Below are 19,233 nucleotides of genomic sequence, written 5' to 3' on the forward strand. Positions count from 1 at the left end.
TACCATATCACAAACTCACATCCTCCTCCCTCTATCATATGGATGTGACAATAATCATACAGGACAGCTTTAGAGGATTCTTGTAAGGATAAATGAGATCATGCATGTGGAGCATTCAGGGAGATTGCAGTAGAAATATTCTACCACTATATGATGTATATGTAGGGATGCCAGCCTCTAGGTGGGACCTGGGTATCCCCCGGAATGACAGCTCATCTCCAGACAATCAAGACCAGTTCCCATAGAGAAAATGGATGCTTTGGAGGGTGGACTCTATGACATTGTGCCTCGCAGAGGTCCCTGTCCTCCCCAGGCTCCACCCCCAAATCTTCAGGAGTTTCCCAACCTGGATCTGGTAACCCTACCCTCCCTACCCCCTGCCGGTGGCCAGGGGGACCTGGCAACCCTGTACATATCTGTGGAGGCTTCTAGAAAGGAAGCAGTGAGTGAGTCAGTTAGATTCTAGTATTTTGAAGTACTGATGTAGTCTTGGGACACAACCCACTTGAAAGTTCTCCAATGAAATGAAAGACAGCTGTGTAGGAACACAGGAGAACTTCTCCATGGATTGGGCACTCTATCACTAAAGTGGATGTAGGGGTATCATTTCAAACACTGGATCGGTTTAGTGTTGTTTTGTTACATTCCATTCAGTCTATATTCTGGGCTTCAAAAATGAGAAAACTCACAACCTTCAGCAAAATTAAGAGTCTACATATGCCTAGGCATATTCATAGTAAGGCTAGTATGTAGATTAAATAAAGTAAATGGAAGTAATGAATTATAAATAGCTTCTAGGAGAGGTCATATTGACCACATAGTTTTGGATATGAAAATACTGGTGGGGGGTATGAAAGATGCTAACAGTTGGAAAGTTTAGAGGGACATTTGGGACTGAAAATGTTTGAGGAAAAGTAATCTTAGTGGTGTAAAACCTCAGAAAATAAAATTTGAAGAGGTTTATAGAAAATTGAATTCTCTTTTGAATTTCCTCGAGAATTTCCAAAAAAGAATTTGGCTTGGATCCAGCAATGCGCAAGTGGAAACATAAAACTGACTTAGTTCCACTTCGTTCTCTTTGTGCAAGATCTTGTGCAACACCTAGCACTTTCACACCTATATGTCATACTGCCCGAAAATTTATTTGTTTAGAACATTTCTGTGTTCTTCCCCAGAGTCCTGCTCAACTCTTCACAAATTGGTTGCACAACATCTTGTGCAAACAGAATTGCAAGTTGGGATGGAATATGTCTGATCTAGTGCAGCAGCGCTAAATCTTTTCCTTGCATTTCCACTTGCACAAGAGCTCTAGCACAAGTGGAAATTTGGCGCTGGATTCAGCCCAACATCATGCGCCTGACTTTTGCCGAATCCCTCAAGAGGTCCAGGCATTCTGGTGCGTGAGAGGAGTGTCTCCTTTCTGTCAAGGGAGCTGCTGAACTTTCAGTTCTCTACTGCTGAACACGATTCAGCAGGCATTGTTGAGATGAAGCAAAAGAAATGAGGCATCGCTGAGCTTCTGAGAAATGCTTTTATTTATTCACAGCTCAAAAATAAGTTCATAAAGAAGATTCCCAAAGATTCTGAAGCCTCTAATGTACTAGTGGGGGAAGTGGACTTCCTGGACAAGCCATTTGTGGCATTTGTGCGACTCATTCAGTCCACAATGCTGGGTGGGGTGACGGAAGTGCCTGTCCCAACTAGGTAAGTGACTTGTTTTTTCAAAAGACATGTATTTTCCCCCAAGGTAGTGAGCAGAGCTTTTGACTGCTGTTCTGCAGCTTACAACTCTGCACCAAGGGGCTCCTGTCCAAATATTCCCCATCAGAAATATTATTTATAGTAAATCCCCACCTTATCTAGAACAAATCCCCATGGATATTTCCATATTTTGTTAAACTTGTATTGTTCTTGATTTGGCTTGTTATCATGAGCTCTGTAGTTTTTGAGCTTCTCCCCCCCCAAAAAAAACCCAAATTGGGGCTGAGAAAAGATGTTTCATCCTATGACAGGTGGTTTGTCTTTGCTTGCCCCTGCATAGCAGCCCTAGACTTCCTTGGTGGTCCCCCATCCAACCTGGACTTTCCCTACTTAGCTTCTGAGATCTGACCAGTCTGGGAGTAATATACCTTTCTTGTTATTTGCTGCTGAAAGGGAAAGAACCCTCTTAGGCTCCTGGAATTGTCTCTTCTATAGGAGTAACAGGAAGAGAAACATTCTTTGTAGTAACACAGTCCTTGTACAGTTAAAATCTTGCAAAGGAAAGTGTTTGCAAATGATTGTCACTGCATGAGCTTCTTTCTTTCACCAGATTCTTGTTTATCCTCCTGGGTCCTTCAGGAAAATCAAAATCCTACAATGAAATTGGTAGAGCCATTGCCACTCTCATGGTAGATGATGTAAGTATCACACTGATGCCTCCTCCAGGTGCATTCTCAGGGTCAAAAGCTAACCATGCATTGACTTAGTAGTTGTGAAGGGCATACATATTCTTTGCACAGGGTAAGCTTTGCACAAGGTGTGATCCACATGTTATTGGATTGCTTTTAATCTCCATCCTTTCTCATGGTTATGATAGCATCATCCTTCTCCTTAATGATCTGCCCAAATAATTTCTCACTTTTTAAACTTTCAGCTGTTCACTGATGTTGCCTACAAAGCTAGAGACAGAGATGATCTGATAGCAGGAATTGATGAGTTTTTGGATGAGGTCATTGTTCTTCCACCTGGAGAATGGGATCCAAACATCAGGATAGAACCACCCAAGAAATTGCCCTCTGCAGATAAGAGGTAAGGGAGCTCGATTTCATACTGTTTGTGGTTACTTAATGTGATGTAGTTGTGGCCACAACTACAGATGGCTTTAAAAGGGAGTTAGAAAGATTCATGGAGGATAGATCCATCAACTGCTACTAGCCATGATCACAAAAGGAAATCTCCACATTCAGAAGCAGGAGACCTTGGAATACCAGGGGCTCAGAGACAATGTTGGGGGGAAGGCCTTGGCCACTTTGCCCTGGTTGTTGGTCCCCCAAAACAACTGGTTGGCTGCTGTGTAAAACAGGATGTGGGACTAGATGGACCACTGGTCTGATCCAGCAGGGCTCTTCTTAGGATCTGATCCACAGTCAGTAAAACAAACATATTTTCATTTTATGCATTTTAACTGTCATTGCTTTCTTCAGAGAACACTGGCAATTTAAAATGTCCTGCAATGGGGTCCATACCTCCCTAAATTTCTAAAAAGTTGGTGTTTGGAGAAAGGCTGTGACTCAGTGGAAAAGCATCTGCTTGTTGTGCAGAAGATCCCAGGTTCAGGCCCCAGCATCTCCAGTTGTGGCCAGTCTGAGTAGACAATATTGATCTTGATGGACCAAAAGGTCTGATTTGCTTCATGTGTTCACATGCTTGCAAAAGAGAAATGGGATCAGGAAATGTTTCATTAAACTACTGATTACAATAATGGAAGGGAACATGAGCTCATAATTTCAAAAAGTTATTGTATTTTATTATTGCGAATGGCCAGGAGGAAATAATTCAGTTCAGGGGCTTGCTGTGTGGAGACAGGGCATTAAAGGATTGTAAAAGGGTAGAGACTTATATTAAGCATGATGCAGAACCACAGTTGTAATGCCACTTCCCGATCATTGTAGAAGAACAATATCACAGCAGCATGAAAGGACCATGGTGTGGAAACAATCTAGATTTATTAATGCTCTCTGCTATTTGTATAGAAAATCTGGGTTTTCACTGAATGAAGCAGGGCAGATGAATGGCACCGCCGGTGGAGCAGGAGGAGGTGGCGGCGGAGGGGGAGGTGGCAGCGGCAGTGAAGACGAAGAGATGCCAACTATGCATGAAATTGGGGAGGAGCTTATTTGGACTGGAAGGTGAGCCATTTCTCTTTATACAACAAGCAGTATAGAAGGAGGATGGTCTGAAATTACACAGAAAGCAGAGGATGAGGTCCAGTTGAAAGAGCAACAGGGGCACAAAGCTGATGGGCGCTAAGCATTCCCCCTACTAATGACTTATCCACAATGTTAGAAACTCTCCCCCAAAATCTCCCTATCAGGGTCATGTCTAATACTTAAGCTTAGCTGATGGGAAAATGTCCTTAGGGGACAGATTACAAGGGATGCTAAAAATTTCATAGAAATGCATCTGACAGTTGAACTTGCTATGTTTAACATGCCATGACGACTGTGTCATCAGACACAAGCTGATCACTGGTACTGTTTGGTTCAGTACCAAATGACTCAAATGCCTGCCAGTAGATTTGCATTGGGTTGGGGGGGGCGGTTTGCAAAGCTGCACATGTACAAAAATTCGGCCAATGAAATTCGCAATGATTAATGTTGTTGAAGATTATTTACACAAATACCAGGCAGACCACTGAAAAAGTCATGTTTGTGACTGGTGAGCAGGATGTTAAAGCTGGACTGGTGGATGTTCGAGCATCCATTCAGAATGATAATCTGCAGGTGAGGGAGTATTCTATCTTTCTCACCTACGCACATCTAGTTTGGTCTCGTACTACTTCTGAATTGGGGGATGTGTTTGAATGCTCCCCCCCACCAAAAAAAAAAATATCCTTGGTCCATGGAAGGTTAGCATTTCAAACTTCCTCCTGACACGTTAATTTCTGTGTTCAGGATTTTTTAAAATGTGGAACAGCATTCAAAAAGGCAATCCACCTGCAGACTGATTATATGAAACTCAGAAAGTTAAGATAAGCTTACAAATAATTCTGTATGCAATGCCTGAGGGAAATTTTCGATGACAGAAAGGGAGAGAAGCAAACCCTTGGGAGGTCTGAGGCTACTGGGATCTGTGTAGCTCCTTGCAACTCCTCATTGCTATCAGAAGCACAATAAGCTAATCTTAGGGTTGCCAGGTTCCTCTTTGCCATTAGCGGGAGGTTTTTGGGGCGGAGCCTGAGGAAGGCGGGGTTTGGGGAGGGATTTCAGTTCCATGGAGACCAATTGCCAAAGTGGCCATTTTCTCCAGGTGAATTGATCTCTATCGGCTGGAGATCAGTTGTAATAGCAGGAGATCTCCAGCTAGTAACTGGAGGTTGGCAAACCTAGCTAACCTATCCAAAGAGGCTTTAGAGGCATAATATATTCAAGCCACAGACCTTGAATTTTGTTGATACATCATTTGTATTGCGTTAGTGCGGAGCATGCACAGCCTCATCTGTTATCTTTGTCAGGTTTTGCGGTGGCCTGTATTTGGATATCAAGAGAAAGCTTCCTTGGTTCCCCAGTGATTTCTATGAGGCCTTTCATATCCAGTCCATTTCCGCCATCCTCTTCATCTACCTTGGCTGCATCACAAATGCCATAACATTTGGTGGCTTGCTAGGAGATGCTACAGAAAACTACCAGGTAATTTTGGGTCAAAATGGAGGGTTAAAATACAGACAGTCATATATTATCAGTCTGGCTAGCAGGGGAAGCACGTTTTCTTTGGGATTTTAGATTTAGACAGAATACGTTTTGTAGGAGTGAGGGTATATGTGCGTGTGAATGTATTTGATCTATGTTCATATAAGGTTTAGGGGCTCACAGGACAGACCTGGCTGCTTAAGCAACCTATGTGAGCCAAGCATCACCTTCAACCTTCAATGTAACATTGCTCTCATGATTTCAAGGGGCGCTTTATAAATAAAAATGACATCTAAAGACATTTATCAATATGATTTTTCCCTCCACCAGGGAGTCATGGAGAGTTTCCTCGGTACAGCGATGGCAGGTGCAGTGTTCTGTGTTTTTGCTGGACAGCCTCTCATTATTCTGAGCAGTACTGGGCCCATCCTTATCTTTGAAAAGCTGCTCTATGATTTCAGCAAGTGAGTGAAAGAATTTGTACATGTTTGAGAACAGAAATCATTTGAATGGACCCAAGTTTTAGCTGTTGATACTTTGTGCAAAATATCATGGCATAGCTTCTTTTCTGTTATCCAGCCCCAATAACCCCCTAGCCCTAGACTGATAAGGAGGAAATGTAGATCTGCTATAAATTTAAGTCTGCAGGGCTGGATGTATTCTCCTGCCCTAGAGGTTTTTAAGCAGAGGCTAGATGGCCATCTGTCAGCAGTGTTGATTCTATGACCTTAGGCAGTTCATGAGAGGGAGGACATCTTGGCCATCTTTTGGGCATGGAGTAGGGGTCACTGGGAATGTGGGGGGGGAGGTAGTGGTGAAATTCCTGCATTGTGCAGGGGGTTGGACTAGATGACCCTAGTGGTCCCTTCCAACTCTATGATTCTATGATACTCAAGAAACTTACTGATGGACTCTCAGAACTTCTGTTGGTCGATAACAGGGAACATATTAGAAAATATTAAAAAGTGATCAGTTTGTATCTTGAAAACAATGCATGGATTAGAAGAAGCCAGAGTGGATTTGTCATGAATAAATCCTGTCTGACTGATATATATTGGCTTAATAGATTTGTGGATTGTATGGATGCCATAGATGTAATATATTTTGATTTCAGCAAGGCATTGGACAAAGTCCCCTGTGAAGTAACAGACTTGCAAGCCCTTCCTGTTCCTTCTGGAGGGCACCTGGAAAATCAGAAAAACCCTGCGGCTATCTGAAGTCTCTACTTGGTGACAATGCACCTTCTTCTCACTCCCCAGGGCTGACTGATTTTTTGAAAAGCTTGAAATATTACAGCGCCAACTTTTCAAAAAAAAAAATCTGATCACTGGCTGTAAACAGCACAGTTCAAATACTCCAAATCAGAGCTGACTAATTCATGAAATGTAGCATCATAGAAAGTTCCAGTTAATCAAATGTAACCGGATAAAAGAGATCCGTTCATGCAATGGAACAGCCAAAAAAATGCAGCATTGTTCAGTTCCTTAACAGGGCGGGGTTTGGGGAGGGGAGGGACTTCAATGCCATAGAGTTCAATTGCCAAAGTGGCCATTTTTCTCCAGGTGATCTGATCTCTATTGGCAGGAGATCAGTTGAATTAGCAGGAGATCTCCTGCTACTACCTGGCACTTGGCAACCCTAGTTACAGATATAAATTCAGGTAACATTGTAAAGATGGCATGCTCAAGGTATGGTTCAGAAATGGGATCTGGTGTGCAACTTTCAAATAAAGGAGAACCAGGAAGTTCAGCCATGTTAGATGGACCCCCCTGAAGACTTCTAGAGGGCTTAAAGTTCAGCTCCAAGTACCATTGTTCTAGCAACAATGACCAACTAACTTCTTATGAGTGGACTGAAAAATGTCAGTGATGACTGAATGGAAAGCATGTGCTTTTTAGCCAATGAGGCAAAGAATTAAAATTGATAATATCTTCAATCTATATGCAGAACATATAATCAGAAAAGCTGGATTAGATTTAGATGAAGGGAGGAACATTAATAATTTGAGATATGCTGATGACACTACATTATTGGCAGAAAATAGTGATTTGAAACGACTGCTGCTGAAAGTTAAAAGAGAAAGTGCCAAAGCAGGACTACAGTTGAACATCAAGAAAACAAAAGCAATGACTACAGGAGAATTATACAACTTTAAGGTTGACAATGAGGAAATTGAAATTGTTCAAGACTTTCTATTTCTTGGCTCCACCATCAACCAAAAGGGAGACTGCAGCCAAGAAATCAGAAGGAGTTTGAGACTAGGAAGGGCAGCCATGAAGGAGCTAGAAGTGTAAGGATTTTGAAGTGTAAGGATGTGTCACTGGCCACCAAGACTAGATTAATTCATGCCATCATATTTCCTATTACTATGTATGGGTGTGAAAGCTGGACAGTGAAGAAAGCTGATAGGAAGAAAATAGATTCCTTTGAAATGTGGTGTTGGAGGAGAAGGTTACGGATACCCTGGACTGCCAAAAAAAAAAAAAAATCAGTGGGTTATAGATCAAATCAAGCCTGAACTGACCCTAGAAGCTAAAATGATTAAACTGAGGCTGTCGTATTTTGGTCACGTCATGAGACGACAAGAGTCACTGGAAAAGACAGTAATGCTAGGAAAAGTTGAGGGCAGCAGGAAAAGAGGAAGACCCAACAAGAGATGTACTGACTCAATAAAGGAAGCCACAGCCTTCAATTTGCAAGATCTGAGAAAGGCTGTCAAAGATAGGACATTTTGGAGGACTTTCATTCATAGGGTCGCCATGAGTCGGAAGTGACTTGACGGCACTTAACACACACACACACACACACACACAATGAAAAGAAGGTTCATTTGATTTAAGCACATGTGAATGGCCACTGCCGTCAATTTGATAGAGACCAGATCTAGAAATGGTCTGGCCTGAAAGGGAAAGACTCTTCCAGGAAATTTTAACTTTCATATAATTAGCATATCACTTAAAGCGGGAAAGGTTTGGCTTCTAAACAACCAACGTCCAGTGGAAGCCGATAAGTGCTGGAGCTTTGAGGCAGATGTGGTGCATTATTTTTATTAGAACTTCTTGGTGTTCCCAATTGCAGAGGTAATGACATAGACTACATGGAGTTCCGCCTCTGGATTGGCTTGCACTCTGCTCTCCAGTGCCTTATTCTGGTGGCTACCGATGCCAGCTTCATTATAAAGTACATCACACGCTTCACCGAGGAGGGGTTCTCCACTCTCATTAGCTTCATCTTCATCTATGATGCCATCAAGAAGATGATCGGCTCCTTTAACTACTATCCCATCAATTCAGATTTCAAACCGGACTACGTGACCATGTATAAGTGTGAATGCATTGCCCCAGACCCAGGTGAGTACAAGTCCTGCTTTTTGCGTTGCCACCTTTGGCTCATGCCACAGAGTTGTGTAGCTATTTTATGTTATGTGTTTAAACAAAATTGGATTTCAGATGAATCTTTGCAAATAGAGGCTGGGTTGAGATGGAAGCCAAATCCTTGCTTTGTTGCAATGAGTTCCTAACCCTGCAGCAATGTTGCCGTGGAGAAGGGCTATGAGAGAGGCATATTTGTTTGTTTGTTTGTTTGGGAGCTTGTATCCCACCCTCTATCTCGGCTGAAGCCGGGCTCAGGATGGCTAACATCCATTAAAATATCAAAAACACAGTAAAAATACAAAAGTTCAGTTCAATACTAATGAAAACCATCAATTCTAGAGTTAAAATCAACAGGTGCTCAATTTTCAGTCCACAGGGCCACACCTAGCCCAGAGAATACAATCAGCATCCCCTATTTAAGTGATCTAATAAAATATAAAGACAAAAAGGGGGAAAGGATGGGAGGCCAGCGATGACGGAAACTGTTGCTGCCCTCAACCATAGGCCTGGAGGAACATCTTGGTCTTACAGGCCCTGTGGAACTACGTTAGATCCCCCAGGGCCCTGGTCTCATTGGAGAGAGAGTTCCACCAGGCTGGGGGGGGAGCCCTGGCCCTGGATGAGGACAGCCAGACACTTCTCAGGTCAGGGACCACCAGTATGTTGGCATTTGCTGAGCGTAGTACTCTCTGGGAGAGGCATATCATATAGCAGAACATAAATATAGGTTGTAATATAGCCAAAACCTAAATATAGGTGGTCTTACATGTTTAATGTAAACATTTCATGTATTAAACGATCAAGTAATGTTAATAAGATAAATTACAAGTATTTGACAACGCACTCCTCCAAATCCATTGAAATCAGTGGCCTTAGACTGGGGTCATTCTGCATAGGATTGTACTGTAAGGGCTAAACTATGTTATGTTTTTCTATCGGGATTTCCTGGTTTTGTTTTTTCCCCTGGACCTGACTCCCTTTCCCACAGTGACATGGCAGCTGGAGGGAAAGGCATTTTAAAGTCCCCATGAGCCTGATTCTGCCCAAACTGCATTAATCCCTGTTCCTGTAGCCCCTTCTGATCCCCAGATCATTCCTAAGGTCTAGGGTTGACAACCTCCTGGTAGTAGCTGGAGATCTCCTGCTATTACAACTGATCTCCAGCCGATAGAGACCAGTTCCCCTGGAGAAAATGGCCGCTTTGGCAATTGGACTCTATAGCATTGAAGTCCCTCCCCTCCCCAAACCCTGCCCTCCTCAGGCTCCACCCCAAAAACCTCCCACCAATGGTGAAGAGGGACATGGCAACCCTACTAGGGTCACAGGGTCCACACAGAGGATAACTGCACAGGTTGTGGTCTGGAGGAAGAAGGTATGAGAGAAATTGCTCCTCCTCCCACTTCTGCAAGCGCAGCTCCGCTGAGGAGAATTAGCAGTTCTGTCCCCTGATCCCTCTATAGTTCAGCCCCCAATTCATGCAGCTGTGCCTCTGCACAGTTCCCAAAACCTCAGGAATTATCTTTCCAGAGGTCAAAAGGGGCTGCATGAATGGAGACTAATGAATGGAGACAAACTCCATGAACCTTCTATGCACAGATGTTGGATTGGGTTTACCAGATCGCCTGCCATGATGGGCAGTCTTACAGCTGTGGCTCCTAGCCTCTGCTCTTAGCTCCAAAAGGAGCAAAAATGGGAGAAGGGATGTCACTTCCAGTTGTACCCAAAAATGATGGCACAATGCTCAAGGAATTTCCTAAATCTCTATGGTTTTTACCAGACAGCAGAGAATTCCTAGAGCATTGTGATGTCACTCCAAACCCCCCCATTTTTGTTCCCGCTGGAGTGACTAGCCTGATTGACTTATATCTCCCACCATTTTTTAAAAAAAGTAACCAGTAGGGTTATGGTGTTGAAAAGGCTTTTTAAAAACCCTGTACCATTTTCCTAACCTGGTGAAAAAGGAAGGTGTCCTCTTTGACTACTTATAAAGGCTATACTGAACATCATGGGACCTGCATATATCAAAGCCATGGAGGGCTGGGTGCTGGGGCATTAGGGTTGCCAGGTACCCCCTGGCAACTGGTGGGGGAGGGGGAGGGGACTTACTAGCATTGAACTGAGGCCTAGTTCCCATGTTGTCATAGACACATATTGCTGGAAGTGCCATCATTATATTGTCAACAACATGGGAACACTCTGGTATTTGAACAAAAACTCTATGTTGGAAGCCATTCTTACCATAGAGGTTTTGCCCAAATACCAGAGAAACCCCACATCATCGGCGAGTTGAAAGTGGCCTTTTCCTCACTTTTTCTGATTCTTATTTTTATTTTAACTGAATATGCAATTTTCAAAAATGTCTCCATTTACAGTATCGTAATCTGAAAGTCATTTTCTTTCCCATAGTGTTGTTCATACAGTATTTGGTTCTACCACTGCAGACAGAGAAATAGCTAATATCCTGCTGTGGAAGATAAAACCAAATTATTTTTTCCAGAGCCAAGATGTACTCTTCATTGACAATGGCTGTATTGTAGAAGGCTATTATCCAAGATTGTTGTACACACCAAAAGCAGATACACTGTTTCTTGAATGCATATGCTTGCTTGAAATTAGCCAAAGACTGTGTACATAGTGTTAAACAGGGAATAGGGTGATCTTCATGCTAATATTTAAGCAGGGAATGCTAATGCTCAGAAGATCTGGTGAAAGGTCAAACCAAAGAAGATGCTGAAAGAGCTGTGGATGGATCTCCAGCTTGTTATTTCTTGTGAAACAGTAATCACATGGAAACCAGTTCAGATCAGGCCACAGCACAGGAGGAAGACAGGTAGCTCATTCTCCATGCACTGTTTTCTCAACTTCAGTTCCCTCCTCCCACAGAGATGCTATTTCTCCTGTTGGGGGAAACATACACGCATAAAAGCAACTGTACTGAAATCAGACAAGTGATACACCTAGACCAGCATCCTATTTCACATGAAGTAGGGTTGCCACAGCGCTTGGCTAGCCACCCGCAGGAGTATTAGGGGGGCAGAGACTGTGGAAATCAATACTGCGTGATGCCATAACATCTCCTGGAAATAATTTCTCACCGTGCAGTCTCTTTGTACATAATGCTCATAATAATCAAACATTGCTCTCTCAATGGCTGTGGCAAACCTAGATCCATTTCCAAACACCAGAAAGCATGGGGTGGAATTTGATTGTTATATTCTCAAAGTGAAATATATGACCTAGGCAATACAATTAACTGTGTTATATTCAGGGAACCTAGAACAGACTTTGAGCCACCCTGAGATCAGCTTGCCAGCTACTGGGACTGGCTTGCTAGCATCCTAGGATCATTTGATATACAATATCTCCCCAACCTTCTGTATGTTGCTGTGATGCTTCCTACCTCTGCTTGTCCTGGACTAAAATTGATGCCTGGACAAAAACACTTTAATTATGCTATTTTATGTTTCTGCTTGATATAGTATAGCCCAATCTCATCAGATCTTGGAAGCTAAGCTGAGTTGGTACTTGGAAGGGAGACCTCCAAGGAAGACTCTGCAGAGGAAAGTAATGGCAAACCACCTCTGCTTAATCACTTGCCTTGAAAACCCCACCAGGGGTCTCTATAAATTGGCTGTGACTTGACGGCACTTCACACACACACACACACACACACACACGTTTCTGCTCCAGGTTGCCGAAAACGGTATCCACTTTAAACTTCTCTCCCCTTTTTCTGTTGAGAGCGTATGTTATAATTTTCTTCTCGTCCTTTTTTTTTTTTTTTTTGCTAGTAATGATTTTTTATTACTGTAACTGATTTGTACCATATTTGTCTCTGCTGCACACATCTATTTGGCTGCTTTCAATGTCAAGTGAGTATCATTTTATAAATATTAAAATAATTTAATATTTGATACTCTTACTTTTTTTGTTTTTAGAATGATTTCTTTGATCTCTACCTCAGCAAACACAGCCCACATAAAGATCTTAATGGGCTATCTCATTTAAAAACCAAACAAAAACCTCAAAACAAACCATCCAAAATACAGCCAATGCTACAATGTTCTTTAAGCTGGATGATGAAAGAGTAGAAGTCAAAAAACAATCTCTGGTTCTGGAAAAGCTGAAGGTTGTGGAGAGAAACAGATAACCCTTTAAACATGTTGGAAACAAACAGAAGCGACCATTACATCTGTTCAGTTTTGCTTTTGCTTTCCCCAGTAGTGGAATGTGGATTTTTAGCCCCCAGCACTCACTTCTCCTTTGTTAACTGTTTTAACATAATCCATTTACAACTGCTGTGGGGAGGGGCCGTGGCTCAGTGGTAGAGCATCTGCTTGGCATGCAGAAGGTCCCAGGTTCAATCCCCGGCATCTCCAGTTCAAGGGACTAGGCAAGTAGGTGATGTGAAGGACCTCTGCCTGAGACCCTGGAGAGCCACTGCCGGTCTGAGTAGACAATACTGACTCTGATGGACTGAGGGTCTATTCAGTTTAAGGCAGCTTCATGTGTGGTAATTTACTGAAGATACTTGTCCCCTTTGAAAATTACGAACTTAATGAAATGCAGGAACGTTTGCGTCTTAATGGAAGTCATAGAAGGGTTTACGTTCTGCAGAAAATCCCTCATGTTGGCGCTTTTGTCAGACCAATAAGTGTTGTTATTTTGGCGCCAAAACTTAATTTTCCCCTTTGCCACCTTTGATCAAGAATGACTTTACTTGCAGTTCACAAAGCAAGGAGAAAGTGGGCCATTCCAGACAGTGTCTGGCTCCTTCGGGTCTGGTGTCCAAGATCATCAGGCTGGAAGGAAATGCAGATGGAGCTGCAGTATGGCTGTCTGAGCAGCCAAAGAGTGGAGGAGAAAGGTAGGCAGGCTCAAAGGTTTTGGGACGGTCTCAGGTGATTTGGAGGTTGTGGCTGCAGACAGTTCTGGCTGAGGCAGTCAAGTCAGCTGGCAGGAGGCTGCCTGCAAGAGGTATGGGTGAGTACTGAGCTTATCTTGGACCATCAGTAGTGGACATCTAGAGAGAAGCTAAAGGAAAGTGTAGGCTAGGACAGATACAGTGTTGGTTCCATTTCCATCTGTTGCAACCCATAAATTCTTCCTGTGACTGCAAACATTTACTTGAACAAGGTGAAGCAGATTTTGAGGAAAGCACTGACTGAACAGGGATCTTTGATTAAACTTCTATTTGCAAAAGCACATCTTTTGAGATCCTCTGGGATAGAATTCTAGAAAAGTAATTTAGGTATTGTTTTGTTTAATGATCATAACCAGTGCTGCTATTTAAAGTTTCTGTTTACATTTTCCACTGAAAGACGGCATTTTTGTTTCATTGGTGTATTGTTTTCCTGGAAAAGGGGGTCAGGAAAGGATAGAGAGAACCCTCTGTCTTGCAGTGAGAATCCAAGAAGACAGGTGAAGAATGGTTCCTAGAGAAGATGACACCACTGAACATAGGTTTTGTGAGATGTAGAGGTGCTTGTTCAAAAATGGTGGTCTTTGGAGGTCTTAATTCCCAACAACTTACCAATGTTTGGGTGGTTCCTGCTTTCATCTTCCACAAAGCATCACTTCCCCAAGGCAAAAAAAAAACCCAACCCATTCTTGGTTTTCTTCTGCCTCACCAGAGCAGGAGGTGCTGTAGAAGAGCTCAAGAAGCATCACCTTTGCGTCTTCAGAGGGCACCCATTCAGAAACATCTGCCTCTATCATAGGAAGATGCTTGACTTGGAATTTCTCATTTTGTGATTGGCTCCAGCCCCTGTGGCTATGGCCCCCACCCCCCAGGAGCTATTTTATGGTAGCACAAACTAGCATTTTAATAGATAATTTTGGTTGGCATTCTGTTAAACTTATGAAGATTACTGCCATCATTTCCTCTTCAGAGATGGACAGGCCTTCATCTTGATCTGAACTGGAATATTGCCTTTCAGCAACGGAAACTGTAGGAGCTAGGATTGCCAGCTCCAGGTTGGGAAATACCTGGAGATTTTGGGGGTGGAGCCTGAGGCGGGTGGGGTTTGGAATGGAGAGGGACTTCAATGCCGTAGAGTCCAATTGCCAAAGTGGCTGTTTTCTCCAGGGGGACTGATCTCTATTGGCTGGAGATCAGCTGTAATAGCAGGAGATCTCCAGCCACTACCTGGAGGCTGGCAACTCTAGTTGGAACCCTCAGCACTCCTTAACTATTAGGGAAGGCACATTACTTTGTTATATTTCAGAAACATTCTTTGGGTTTCTATCTGACAAAGCTTTTTGGAATCACCTCCTGGAAGGCCCAGTCAATAGACCACATACATGAAGTTAATCAGGGAGATGTTTCTGCTGGAGTTCGAATCCGGGCTTGTACTCCAACTTCTAAACCTCTTTCACACAGGCAGGCTTTGCATTTTTGATCCACCAGTAGGTCTCTAATTCTCATATGATCCTCAACTTCCTTACATTACATTCCTATATTTAGGTAGAGTTCTGTAAATGCTGCAAGATATGTATATGTATCGTGATGAGACAAAGCAGTAATTGAACAGGGATTCTGACTTTCGCTGGCAATAAAATGGCAACGCTCAAAATGATGGAAGCCAAAGAGATCTTTTGGCACAATTTAGAGTAAAACATTTCATTTTTAATATATATTTTTTAAAATCTTAACCAACTCCTTTTCTGCAGTGAATACAACATTGTTCAATGCTTCAGTTCCACTGGCACCAAACAACACTAACCTTTCTATGGTAAGTAGCTGGGTATTTTCCTCTCCTCTAAATCAGTAATTCCCAACCTTTTTGGTATGGTGACCCACAAATATAAATTTACTTGGTATGATGACCCATCCAGGGCCAGCCAAAGGGTTTTTTTGGCACCCAAAAAGAACAATGACCTTATTGCCCATCTAGTCCAGTATTACATTTTCTACAGTGGCCAACCAGATGCTGAGAAACCCAGATCTTTTATGCTTGAGCACTTTGACTTACTTTCTTTGTTGGTCCAACTCAGTTTTTCATTGGGGTTATGCATGAGTTTTCTGTCCCTTAGTGATGACCTCACGCCCAGCCTGCAAAGATAGTGGAAGGCAAGTGAGACACTGACAAGGAAGACAAGGAAAGAATGAACAATGCAAAGGGCAGGAGCAGCCATTAGAGAGGGCTGGCCCACAACCCACTTTTAGAGGCTTCACAACCCACTTTTGTGTCCCCACCCACAGGTTGGGAAACACTGCTGCAGATGCATGCATAGTTGTTTTTTTTTTTTACCAGCCATTAGTTCACTGGGTAGCACTTGGCAAGCATACTAGCTGAGAAAACGGTATTAAATTAACACCCATTTCCATTGACCTATTTGATCTTTGACTAAATTTGCCTCAGTAGATTTGGGTGTTAGTTCAGCCTTGTGGGTGTTTTTCCATTGACTGAGTGGAAGCTGTGGTTATTGTCCAGTTTTGAAGCCTGGAGCTACTCTTATAAGTGGGAGCTTTGCACTGTGATTTCAAGAATCATGAACAAAAACTGAGCAGAGTATGCATGAAAACATTGCTAAATCCCTCAGATAAATTACCGTCTTCAAAAATAATTTAAATGGGTCAGATTGGTTGAAGAATGGGAATATACATTTTGATACTCTTCTATCCCCAAATTGCAAAACTACATGTTAATATTAAAAAAAATTAATGTCACTAGTAAGTTTTTAAGTGTTCCTGTGGATCAGCCATCTGCCGCATTTTTCAAATGAGAGTTCAATGGCCCTTCAGTTTTTTATGACTCAGCATTTGACTTGACAATAAAGATGAATAATTGCTCAGTAGACTAATAAGATTACGTTTTATTTCCTTCCACTCTTCAACTCCAAGTACAACACTATTAATGTCACAGCTCTGGACTGGACACAACTGAGCAAGAAGGAATGTCTGAAGTACGGTGGAAGTCTGGTGGGGAAATCCTGTAAATTCGTCCCTGACTTGGCCCTCATGTCATTCATTCTTTTCTTTGGAACCTATTCCATGACTTTGACTCTGAAAAAATTCAAGTTCAGTCGCTATTTTCCTACAAAGGTAAGAAAAAAACAAAAACAGAGCCTCTAAACTACAGGTGGTGGTTTTAAGCCAGAAAATGCAAGTCCTTCCTCCATAAGGAAGTGTGTTTGGGAACCTGACAACCGCAGCTAAGCACCAGTCCTGTAATCAATTCTGTGGAATGGGGGCAAAGTCAGATCAAAGAACATGATGTGGAACACCTTTTCTGTCTTAAGATTTTATTACTGGCTTCTTATAGACTAATCAGGGCTGGCCTAACTACACTGATAAGAACCAGAGGGCAGCAATCAGAGCAATCTTTGTGCTCAGAGTCCAATCATTGGTTCACTTGTACATGTTCATCAAATGCATCCACCTGGTTAATTCATAAATCTATGTGAAGTCATCTCCCCCACCCCTCCTTGGGGGGAACAATCTGGATATAACATATTGGGTGGTTGAACTGACATCAAGGCTATGCATATCGGTAAACCCAAACTAAAAATAAACCCAAAAAAGGCCTTTTCGGCTTTTTTGGGGTTTAATATAAAGTTTAGAACAGAGGGTCCAATTTTATGGGCCCCCAAAGGGGTCACTATCCTCCTCCATAGAAAAGCATGGTAACTGACATGAAGGTAAATTGAGTAATTACAGAGTCTAGTAAGACTAATAAAAGACCTCCAGTTCTTGGGGGTGGGGAGCACATGTGAACTGGAAACAGGTAAAGGTTTTGTCTGAGCCAGTGGGGGTGGGGGAGTATAATACAATGTAATGGAATGTAATCGTTGCCAGAAAAACTCGATGTCCCTAAAATCACTCTCAAAAGTTATAAGACAGCTTTCATGGAAGGGATTCCTTCCAAATGGGCATGCATTTCTGTACCACGGAAATGCTGTCAGCACACCCACTTAATCTGCCTTTTCCTTCCATCCCCTCTACTTTTAGGTTAGGGCCCTGATTGCTGATTTTTCCATTGTCTTCTCCATCTTGTTCTTCTGTGGAATAGATGCCTGTTTTGGACTGAATACTCCCAAGTTGCATGTACCCAGTATAATTAAGGTTCGGATGCCCTTGTGGGTTTTGAATGTGTTACCTCCTATTGCCCCTCTGTTCCTTTCCTTTGTCTTATTTCAACACCTTTTCTGTCTCAAGATTTTATTACTGGCTTCTTATAGACTAATCAGGGCTGGACTAACTACACTGATAAGAACCAGAGGGCAGCAATGGCTTGTATCCTACCACTGTGCTCAGCAAAGTTTGAAGCCTCCCTCCAATCTAAGGAGTCTTCCCCCAACCTTCCACTTAAGAAGAACCACTGAAATTGGAGGAAGTCTCCTTAGGCTAAAGCAAGGCTTCCAGCTTTGCTGAGTAAAATGGTAGGATACAGGTCAGTAAGTATCTGGATTTGGCTCAGTGCTCTGTTGGCTGAACTGCACAATCTGACAGCTGCAATGCAAATTCCTTGGCAACATCCCAAGGAATATGTTGGGCTGTAGCTGATTTGTGCTGTTTTCCCAGCAGCCTCTGAGTTATCCTGAAGATCCTGGAGAGCAAAATAAAACAAAAGGCCAGCGGCCCCTTAAAGACAAACAACATTCATTGACATATGAGCTTGGCTACAACAGACTATCACTGCTACCTTTCGCAATGATCCTGGGGAACACCTGTCAGACCAAACACTGATTCATTGGAAAAGTGTTGACAATGTAGTCTTGGCGAATGCCTGTTCTGTTTCTCTTCTGGACAGATTAGCTGTTTTTTACATGTAATATTCTAACACTATCTCTTTTTTTCTGTCTCCTGCACTTGTGTATGCTCTCTCGTTCTCATTCTTCCTAGCTCCGTAAACTTATTAGCGACTTCTCTATCTTCGTGTCCATACTAATGTTTGTTGGTCTCGATATTTTGTTTGGATTGAATACTCCAAAACTGCAAGTGCCTACAGATTTTAAGGTAAAAGAAATGAATCACAGCATCATAGAACAGGACCAGATTCACTAGTGATGTCGTCCTATGCAGAGTTACTCCATTTTAACCATTGATTTCGATGGGGGTAGGCTGGAGTAACTCTGCATAAGATTGCACTTTAAATGGCTGGCCTGCCCAACGCCTGCCACAGGCACACTGCTACCCAAAGGCAATGTCATTCACCTCCACCTGCCCTAGCTCTGATCAGCCTGTACAGCAGCGGTGGGGAACCTCCATCCCGCGGGCTATTTAAGGCCCACGACATCATTGGCAGCGGCCCGCTGACTCTCCCGCGGAAGCTGCAGCCATTGCTGCCGCAGGGCCACGCACGCTTGTGCGTGTGTGTGTGGGGGGGGAAGCCGAGAAGGCATGTGTACATGTAGTGGGGAAGTCTCTCTCCCTTTCCTTCCTTCCCTCTCTCCCTCTTCTGCCTCTCCTAGATTGCCAGTCCCCAGGTGGTGACTGGAGACCTGGCAACCATAGCCTTCCTTCC

General features: G+C 42.9%; 1 protein-coding gene across 1 annotated transcript in view; it reads left to right on the plus strand.

The window, feature by feature from the left end:
• Nucleotides 1–19,233, plus strand: part of SLC4A5 (solute carrier family 4 member 5) — a 76,535-nt gene that overhangs the window by 38,406 nt on the left and 18,896 nt on the right. The window contains exons 8-17 of the mRNA XM_056860998.1: nt 1,547–1,704; nt 2,312–2,399; nt 2,636–2,790; nt 3,735–3,890; nt 5,216–5,390; nt 5,721–5,854; nt 8,469–8,740; nt 15,437–15,498; nt 16,611–16,811; nt 17,718–17,831. Coding sequence (XP_056716976.1) covers nt 1,547–1,704; nt 2,312–2,399; nt 2,636–2,790; nt 3,735–3,890; nt 5,216–5,390; nt 5,721–5,854; nt 8,469–8,740; nt 15,437–15,498; nt 16,611–16,811; nt 17,718–17,831 — 1,515 coding nt within the window. The remainder of the gene's footprint in view (nt 1–1,546; nt 1,705–2,311; nt 2,400–2,635; nt 2,791–3,734; nt 3,891–5,215; nt 5,391–5,720; nt 5,855–8,468; nt 8,741–15,436; nt 15,499–16,610; nt 16,812–17,717; nt 17,832–19,233) is intronic.

Source organism: Euleptes europaea, chromosome 14, assembly GCF_029931775.1.
Source record: "Euleptes europaea isolate rEulEur1 chromosome 14, rEulEur1.hap1, whole genome shotgun sequence".
Lineage (NCBI taxonomy): Eukaryota > Metazoa > Chordata > Lepidosauria > Squamata > Sphaerodactylidae > Euleptes > Euleptes europaea.